The sequence below is a fragment of the Tetrao urogallus genome (genome assembly GCF_951394365.1).
Source record: "Tetrao urogallus genome assembly, contig: scaffold_323, whole genome shotgun sequence".
NCBI classification, from domain to species: Eukaryota; Metazoa; Chordata; class Aves; order Galliformes; family Phasianidae; genus Tetrao; species Tetrao urogallus.
Genome location: NW_027639024.1, coordinates 1 through 9,626, shown reverse-complemented (window position 1 = coordinate 9,626; position 9,626 = coordinate 1). Strand labels below are relative to the sequence as shown.

Genomic DNA, 9,626 nt, shown 5'->3' with positions numbered 1-9,626 from the left:
GGCGCTGCCCGCTGCCCCGCGCGCCGGCATCGCATGGCCACGCCCACTTCGCATCTGACCACGCCTACTTCTCATCTGGCCACGCCCATCAAGAGTTTGTCCACGCCCCCATGCTCGTGTGCCCGCCCCCTCCCGCTCTGCTGCCGCTCAGCCCTCGCCCCGCCCCTCTGCTTTGGCTCCTCCCCATTCTCTCCCCGCCGAGCCCGCCCTCCTCGCCTTCCCATTGGCCGCGCTCCTCTCTCTTTTCACCAATGGGCTCGCGGCGCGGGCGGAAGTGACGTGAGAGGCGGGGCTGCGCGTGCGAGTTGCGAGCCGTCGGCAGGAAGTGGATGCGAACCCGGCGAGGGCAGAGCGGCTCCGGTTCCGCTGCCGCCGCCGCGCCTCCCCCGCACCACCCCCGCGCCCCCCGACGCCGCCATGTTCCTCACGCGCTCCGAGTACGACCGGTGAGTGCCCTTTCTCCCTCGGTCGGCCCTTCCCGCTCCCTCCTCGCCGCTCGCGGCCTGCGGCTGAGTCACGGGCCTGCTCCCACAGTCCTGCGGGGCGCGGCGGCGGGCAGTGCGGGCAGCGGCCCGGTCTCGGTGCTGCCCGTCACCCCGCGGAGCTGCGCACGACGCGTGCGGTGCTGCCTCGGCCTCGTTTCTGGATTGATTCCGTTCTGTGTACGGCGCTTACAAAGCGCTTTCGGTTCCGCGCCGCCGCTGGAAGCCTGGAAGCGCCCCGAGGCCGTAAGGAGGGCGTTGCTCGGCCTTAACGCGGTGCTGCGCTGCCCGGAGCGGTGGGTGCCCAATCCCTGGAGGTGCCCGAGGATGTGAATGGGGCCCTGGGCGCCATGAGCTGGCGATGCACACCCAGCCCGCAGCAGCAGACAGGGGACGATCATTTCCAACCCAACCATTCTGTGACCCCATGAGAGCCTTCCCAGTGCGGGGGCAGCAGGCTGCGTAAAACCCATTGCGGGTTTCTGTGTGGGGATGGAGCCCTCGGTCTCAGCAGTGTTTTTTGGCTTTGGGAAGGGGCCTGGGGGCCTTGGGGGGGCTGTGGAACATCTGCCAGTGAGGGCTTTGCCTCGCGGTGCTCGAGGCCTTGCTACTTGGGCTCTGTTTCCAGTGTCCTCAGTGCAAAGTGGGATGAGAACAACCTTCCCTCCAGCTCACTGGTATCTGCTGTTCTTCTTGATAAGAATCCCCAGTCCAGCACTGCTGGGGTGAGGAGTGCAAAGCCCCCCCGTGTCACCTGTCCTCTGTCAGCAGGACTTCAGCTTTCTGCCTTTCACACCATGTCTGATGTTGGTCTTGCAGGGGTGTGAACACTTTCTCTCCGGAAGGGAGGCTGTTCCAAGTGGAGTATGCAATCGAGGCCATTAAGGTATTGTCAGCACAATCTGGCTGTCATGCTGTGATGTTAAATGATCTTTCAAAGCGAGTTTGGTCAGAGAAAAGCCAGGCAGGTTCTTTTCTCTCATGCTCTGGTCTTGCTCTGCAGTGAAGCAGGGTTTGGCCACCTTCCCAGAGCAGTGCAGTGCTGAGCAGGAGTGGGAAGGCACTGCTTTCCCAGTAGGTGCTGCTCCTGCCAGCAGCTCTTTGCCAGCCTTTTATGTTCAATTTGCAGTGCAGGAGGTCTGTGTCCCAGCACTCGATTCCTTCCACCCAGCGGCGCCTCCTGCAGCTCCGCTCATCTGCTTTGTGTGACTGGAAGCAGCGGCGGCTGCTGCAGCTTGGAACATTTACCCACAAAGCAAAACCAAACCCAAAGAGCTGCTCCCAGAATCAGAAAAGCTCATTTTGAAGCCAAAGGTCCTGAGTGCTCACACAGCCTGACTGACTGCAGAATCTGGCACCGGGGGCATCGGGTGCTTAATGTCCACAGATGCTCCCCAGGCAGCAAAGGAATGCTGTGCTTTCTCTTTGCTGCCCTGAGCTGAGGGAGTTTACTTCACAGTCTGTGATGTGGTGCCCCTTTAAAAAAGAAAAAGCCACAACTCTTCTCCCTCTGGTCTGATTTTCATTCTCTCTGCTTGCTGCTGTGCAGCTCAGAGTGAGGCACAGTTTGCTCAGGTGAATTTCCAGCCCTGACAAGGAAGGTGGGAGGCAGCCTGTGAGCAAGCTGACCTGTGGCTGCAGAGCTGTGCGGCCTCTCTGAGCCTCTCAGTGTTCTCAGCTCATGAATGGTCCGGTTTCTTTGTTCCTGAGAGCTGGAGCTGCTGGCTTCTGATCAGTGGGGAATGTCATGGTGTTCACCTTCCCTCTGCCATGAGTGCTGCTCGTAGTGCTTTCAGCTTGGCACGTCGGCCTGGACAGGATTCTGTCCTGAGGTGTCTGTCTCCAAAACGACGTGCCTGCAAATAGCATTGGCTGGCAGAGCCGTGCAGCTGTGCTCAGCTGGTCCTGCTTGGAATGGAGGTGCTGACTGTGGCTGTTTGCAGCTCGGCTCTACGGCCATCGGCATCCAGACCTCGGAGGGCGTCTGCCTGGCCGTGGAGAAGAGGATCACCTCCCCGCTCATGGAGCCCAGCAGCATTGAGAAGATTGTAGAAATAGATTCCCATATAGGTAAGGAGAAACCTGCTTCTGCTTGCCCCCAGGACATCTGTCCGATTGTTGCTGTGTGTAAATACATACAGTAGAGCTCTGTCCCTGTGGGTTTTGAAGCTGTGTTTAGGAACAAGCCTTTCCTGCGGGCAGCTCTTGCAATCCAAGTGGGAATGCTCAGCTCTCCCCGTGAGCACTGGGTTCTGCTCGCTGGTTTTCCAGGCTGCAGGCCAGCAGGATGTGGTTACAGGAGTAGGAAGAGGCAGCTGAAGCACCCCCACCTTCAGTGACCTCCCTGATGAAAGCTCGTCCCAAAATTAGATCTGGGAGGGCAGGGAATTACTGCAATGTAAAGGCTTGACTCGAGGCCAGGTTCTCCCAGAGCGCTGGTGCCTGTACCCCTGCTGCTGCACCGAGGGGGCCCACAAAGTTCTCGTTACCAAATATGTCAGTGTGAAGAGCAGGAGGCCTCCGAAATGCCCCCGTTGCCGAGGAGGTGGATGGTGGCACTTAGGAGCTCCTGCAGGCTCTGCTTTCCTTCTCTGTGCTTGTGGTGCAGCCCTTGGAACGGGAGCAGCTCGGGGCTGCTGGCTCCTGCAGGGGCAGCTCCTGAACCCCAGGGCAGGAGGGATGCGTTCCCCTTCTCTTGGCAAAAGCCTCAGCTGTGTCTCCCTGAACTGGTTCACATCAGGGTGGCTGGGAGGTGTCCCTGGAGCTCCTGGTGGTGCATCTGCCCTCCGGCTGTGCGTCCAGCCTGGTGCAGGCACCCATAGAAAGCGCTGCCTTGCTCTGTGCCCACCCCCATCCCACCCCATGCTCTGCAGCGCTGCTGGCTGCTCCCACCCGGGCCCTGCTGTGTGCAGCGTGGCTGGTGAGAAGCCTGGGGGAGAGCAGGTTGCAAATCGCTGCTGAAATGACTCGTAGTTTCTTTCCCTCTCTGATTCCAGGGTGTGCCATGAGCGGCTTAATAGCTGATGCCAAGACTTTGATTGATAAAGCGAGAGTGGAGACTCAGGTAAGGCTTGACAGCCCTCAGAACAGCGGCGCTGGTGCTGGGGGGGTCCTTGGTGTGGGATGGTGGGTGTAGGGGAGCTGGGGGCAGCGGGAGGCCTGTGAGCAGCGTGGCTTCCTGCAGCAGCTCCTGAGGATGGGCAGTGCGGCCTCTGCTGCCATTCCTCTATGTGGAACAGGTGGGGGAATCTTATGCCAGTCCCACCCCATTCCTTCAGTGGGCACCACGAGTGTGAGGACAGTGCTCTGCCTTCCTCTTCCTGCTTGGCACCCGAGGCCCAGATGTCCCCAGCTGTTCTGGGGGACCCTTCCTCTGCTTCTCAGCTCTCTCTGCATCGAGGGCTTCAGCGCTTCCATCCCGTGGCCGAGCACCTCGCTCCCTGTGTGCACTGCCTGCCGGGAGGGGCTGGGGCAAAGCTCTCAGTGGGGTGTTGCTGCAGAGCAGCCTGCAAACGATCCAGGACTGTCACCTTTGGGGAGCAGAGCGATAATCTGAAGCCTTGTTTTCCTGCAGAATCACTGGTTCACTTACAATGAAACCATGACCGTGGAGAGCGTGACGCAGGCTGTGTCCAACCTGGCGCTGCAGTTTGGGGAGGAGGATGCAGACCCCGGTGCAATGGTGTGTAACAGTGGGCTGGGCTGCTCCAGGACCCCCCTGTGTCCCCCTGCCTCTGCCCTCAGCCCTGCCTGACCCTCTGGCTGCTTTCTGTTGCAGTCTCGTCCATTTGGTGTCGCGCTGCTTTTTGGAGGAGTTGATGAGAAGGGACCTCAGCTGTAAGTTCTGCTCTGTAACCCTGGGAAGAGACAAAACCTCAAAGTGAAACAGCCCAGGGCTTTTTAATGACTTGATCCTGTGGTTTTCCATAAGCCAAACCCTTGGGGTTTATCCCATTGTGCCCCTGACATGTGTGGCAATGCACTGAAGCCTTCCTTGCAAAACAAGGGCCACAGCAGCATGACTGCAGGCTGCTTGCTCAGGATTGGAGCAAATGCAGCCTCTTTAGTGAACCCTTTGCTTTTCTTCCTGTGGTTTCCTGGGCGGCAGGGAGGTGTTAAAGCTCTCCTTGTCCTGAGTTTATCCCTACCTTTCCCTAAAGGAGTAGCAAAGCCGGGGTAACATAATATCTGCAGCCCTCTGTGACATTCCTCGGGGAGGCGGAGTGCTTGAAACCCGAACTGGTGCTTCAAACACAGCCTCTGCTGGAGGCGGGCAAGGCTCAGCACGGCCAGCCCAAAAAAGTCTCCCCTTGGTCTCCCTCCTGGGAGCAGGGCTGAAAACCTGCTGATTTTGTTAAGGAAAACAGGGAAGGGGAGAAACGTTCAGCCACGAGCGCGGAGGGCAGCGTTGGGCTGCGCTGCTTTCCTCCCGGCCTGTCAGCCCAGCGTGGGGCTGCAGGCAAGCGCCGGGTGCTTCTCACACCTCGGTGCTGCTGAGAGCTCAGCCTGTGCTCCTGTGCAGCCCCGGGGTGCAGCAGGGCCGTGGCTCTGCGTGGGGTTGGTTTCCCCCAGTGCAGGATGCGCCGCTCCTCCGCTCGCTGACGCTTGCGCTCCCTGCAGGTTTCACATGGACCCTTCAGGGACCTTCGTGCAGTGCGATGCCAGGGCCATCGGCTCTGCCTCGGAGGGAGCGCAGAGCTCGCTGCAGGAGGTGTACCACAAGGTAAAGGCTGAGGGCAGGGAGCTGCGCCAGGCCGGGCCTTGGCAGCTGCTGCAGCGATGGGACGTGGCACGGAGCAGCTCTGTGTGAGCAGCACTGCAGCAGCGGCCTCTCTGCAGGCTGGGGCTGTGCAGCAACACGAGCCTGGTGTGCAGCGTGCCGGGCTGCGCCGCCAGCAGGTGATAATTGAGCCCATGTCAGGAAGCACTCTATAAATAAGTGCTGCTGTGTGAGCGTGGCCGGGCTGCACCGCGGCTCCGTGTGGCTGCAGCCCAGAGGGGAAGGAGCAGAGCGAGGGGCAGAACGTTCTTCCCCCAGGTGTGCAGCTCCGAGCAGCTGAGCTGAGAGCTTTTTGAGCCCTCATCATATCTGATATGCAGAACCAGCTTTCTGCTCTCTGTGGGAGGGGAGCTGCCTGCTCTGTGTCAGAGGAAATCAAACGCTGTAATGAAAAGCATAATTGATGCTGTTGATTGCCTTGAAGACTTTCAGCCTAAGCCTCCATAATCTAATTAAGCAGCAGAATTGCCAGCGTTCTGTGTTGCGTGGCTCATTCACCATCTTCCCAGCGCAGTTACTGCACACACAGCTATCATCCATCTGAACGCTGTGCAGCCTTCTGGCTCTGGCTCCCCTCATGCAGGGATTTGTGTTATTAAAGCACAAAGGCTTCTGCCAGCAGCCCGGCTCGTGGGGGAGCTGCTTGGTAGGCAGTAACCAGTGAAGGGAAGCAGGCCCTGGTGCCCTGCTCCTCACAGGAAGGTTGGAGAGCCCAGCTTAAGGGCTCTTAAGCTTCAGAAGAAGAGGAGCAGAAAGTCGCCATCCTTGAAATCGTTGCTGTCCTTCCCAAGCAGCGTGCTTTGATCTCCTGTTGATACAGCAGATAACTTGATAAGCTTTTAAATTCACTGCCAGTGGCAGCTTAAGGGATTAGAGAGGAGAAGCGGGGAGAGCAGCGCTGCTGCAGTTAAAGGGGTAACGGAGGAAACGCTTCGTCGGGCATCAGCAGGGTGGTGAGGGAGTGGTTTGTGCTTTGTTTCACAGTCCATGACGCTGAAAGAAGCCATCAAATCTTCCCTCGTCATCCTGAAGCAAGTGATGGAGGAGAAACTGAATGCAACCAACATTGAGGTAAGCGGGGATCTGGGGGCGGCCCTGCGGTTTGAACGGCCTGCTGGCAGCGTGCTGGGGAGCATTGGCAGCCTGGGTTTGGTTTGTGGATGTGTGCAACCTGCCTGCGTGCCGGGCTGCCCAGCAGTGCTGGTGCAAGCAGTGCAGGGCTGCAGGGCTGCATGGGGGTGAGTGCAGCCCCTGCTGCCCTTCCCCAGGCCGAGCCAGCTGCCGTGCCAGCAGGATCACCTCTTCTTCCCCCGTGTTCAGCCATTCTTTTTTCCCCTGCCACTCGTAATATTAGAAGGAATGAAAATCATACAGCTCCCGGACTTGCTATATTCAGGCCGGGATGGTGGCCAAAAATCCCTTGGGCAGAAGGGCTGGAGAGGTGAAGCCTGCAGGAATGGCTGTGCTGCGCCAAGCTGCAGCCCTCGCGGGGCTCAGTGCCAGGCAGGTGTGTGCCGGCCCTGCAGCCTCCGTGGTGCTGCTCAGGTAGTGATGGTCAGCATGGAGACCAACAGAACCTTCCCAGCTCCTTAATGATAACGGGCAGATGATGAGCAAGGCTGGTGGATAGAGTTTGCTTCTATTTCTGGCGGGCTATGAGATGCCAGACCTTTCAGAATCGTGTTGTTCTGACTCTGCTCCTGCTGTTCTCCCATTCCTGTCCTCTGAGCTCTGGCAGTCCGTTTCCCAAACAGCCTTCAAGTCTGCACCCCGTGGTTTTTATTAACTGCTGCTGGAGGCTCTCCTGACTCAACTGCCTTCATCAGGAGGGGAAGGAGCCACGTGCTGCTCAGAACGATGCCAGGCTGCCTTCTGCTCCCCAGCTGCTCCCCATCGCACGCAGAGCAGCTCGTTCCTGAGCAGCTTCAGGGCTCCTCTGCTGTGCAGCGAGGGGCACGGAGGCAGTGCTGATGTACAGCATCCTTACGGCCCCGTCTGACGGGGCTTAACTGTGCTTGGCAGGGCTCTGAGCCTATGGAGGAATCACTGGGGTTAAGCACGAGAGGAATGTGCTGAGGATTAAAAGGTCGCCATCGACTCAAGTCTCCCTTCTGCTTGAAAATCTTTCACTGGCGGAGCTGCTTTGCTTTCCAGCTTTGCACGACTGTGCCATGCTCTGCTTTTTAGGCCCTCTTTCCTGCGTGGGGATTTTCCAGCAAGGGGAAGAGGAGGGAATGTGGTGATGGGAGAAGCAGAATCCATGGGCACCAATGGAGCCTGAAACGGTTTTACGCTTTCACGTGAATTATTCCCTGCAAAGGCTGGAAGGGAAGGGGGGGGTTGGTGGAGTTTTGGTGCCAGGTCGGCACGTCTGCATGGTTTGGGCTCCCTGGGGGCATCTGGAAGCCTGAGGAGCTCCCTTAGCAGAGCATCCTTCCCCAGCGAGCAGCAGCGGGGCCTGGGAGCTCCCCATAGCTGTTCCCTTCCACTGCTACTATGAGGAGACTGAGTCGATTAAAAGCTATTTCTGTGGCAGGCTGCTATTTTAGGGAATCAAAGAGCGTGTTACGGGGTGGGATGATCTTGCTGGGCTGGCAGATCAGGCAGCAGGGAAGGAACAGCTGCTCCGTCTGCTGCTCTCCGCTCCCTGCCCCATGCTGTCACTGCACATATGTGGGCACACTTCACCCCTTGCTCCTTCTCTTTCAGCTTGCCACCGTGGAGCCGGGCATGAAGTTCCACATGTACACGAAAGAGGAGCTGGAAGAGGTCATCAAGGACATCTGAAAGGGACAGAGCCTCCCTCGAAGGCTCGTTCCCCCGATCAAAGCGAACTGACTCTCAGTTCCTTCCAGTACCTGTGATTTTATTTCCAGCAGCATCTGTAATTGCTCTTCTCGGAAGGCTCTTATGGTTTTTTTACAGTCTCTGTACATAATGGATCTCTACAATAAGAGGAAATGACAATAAATCATTTTGTTACTCTATCCTGGGTTCCTGGAAGGAGGAGGGGGGGATTCCTGAGGGCTGAGCACAGAGCAGGTGAGGACAGCATCGGCACAGCCGGGCTGCAGCCCTTGCCTGCATCGGGCACGAGTCTCCCTCTCGTGGAGGCCGCAGCGCTCCTGTTTGCTGCAGCCCTGACCTGGGAGCGCAGAGCGGCGAACCTTTGCTCCCCTGCTGAGCTGAACTCGTCGTTTCTGCTGCTGCCATCTGTGTCCTCCATGCGGTGCCCGGGAGCTGCAGCTCAGTGCAGGCACGGCGACCTGCACAGCACCGCCCCACAGCCACAGCTTCACCCTACCAGCACCCACAGCCCTGCAGGCAGCACCGTCAGCACCAACCCTGTGCCTCCCACCGCAATGGAGACGTGGGGATGCCCACGCTGTTGCCCGCTGTGTTGGCAGAGGGGAAAGCACCCATCTATTTCTTTCCTCTCTCGCTGCTGCCAAACAGATGCAGGAAACGGGACAGCTGAGTCCCTGCCCCATTCCTTTGCAGAGCCGACGGGCAGTGCCAGCCCTGCAGTGCCCGTGGACTTTGTCCTTCGGGGCCACATCCCTGCACCAGGCTCGGGCTGCTGCCCCATCCGCTGCCTCCCTGCTGTGCTGCTCCTCACCCTGTTTGTGTCCCGGGGAACAAAAAGCTGATTCTTCCAAGCCGGTCCTGTGATGGAGAATGACCCTTTGTGCCCTGTTCTGGGGCAGAGCGGGGCACGGTGCTGGGTGTGCAGCTGGGGGGGCTCAGAGGCTTGGGGCAAGGGCATGGGGGTGTGGAGATGTGGGGCAGCTTCCCCTGGGAGAGCTTTTTAGGGTCTCTGGATGATGAGCTGTGCCCCCAAAACCAGGAGTTCTGCCCTCAAACTGACAGTTTTGGCCCCAAACCAGGAGCGGCGTCCGAAAATTAGGAGCTATGCCTTAAAACGAGCTGTGGGCCGCAGCTTGGAACGGGGTCCCAAAACCGCGAGCTGTACTCCCAAAAAATGAGAGATTCGCCCCCAAATCGGGTGTTGTGCCACCAAACCGGGTGTCCCAAAGCTGGGCGCTGTGTCCCCCACTGCCGCCCCATAACCGCACTTCTAACGCCTCACAGTCACGTGCTGCGCGCTAAAACCGGCTGTTTTGCCCCACAGCCGGCAGTTCTGCCCCCTAAAACCACGATTTATGCCTCCAAATCAGCTGCACCCCAAAACCAGGCGCTGTGCCCCACGCCTCGTGCCTCCGAAATCAGGAGTTTTACCCCAAATCCCTGAGCGCCGTCCTCGTTTCCCCCCCCCCCCCCCCCCCCCCCCAAGTCCGGCTGGGCTCGGCGCGCCCCCGCGCCCAGCTACCTGTCGCCTCGACCAATCAAAAAATCGCTCGGCC

At 58.9% G+C, this 9,626-nt stretch overlaps 1 protein-coding gene across 1 annotated transcript; it reads left to right on the top strand.

Moving 5' to 3' along the window:
• Positions 1-417: 417 nt before the first annotated feature.
• PSMA5 (proteasome 20S subunit alpha 5) lies at positions 418-8,111 on the top strand (the record flags this gene model as incomplete). The annotated part of the gene is made up of 9 exons (XM_079551053.1): positions 418-446; positions 1,302-1,368; positions 2,426-2,552; positions 3,479-3,546; positions 4,057-4,164; positions 4,261-4,319; positions 5,103-5,205; positions 6,247-6,333; positions 7,972-8,111. 9 exons carry the CDS (start codon positions 418-420, stop codon positions 8,047-8,049), a joined length of 726 nt encoding a protein of 241 aa, XP_079407179.1. The 3' UTR covers positions 8,050-8,111.
• Between the last annotated feature and the right edge of the window lie 1,515 nt (positions 8,112-9,626).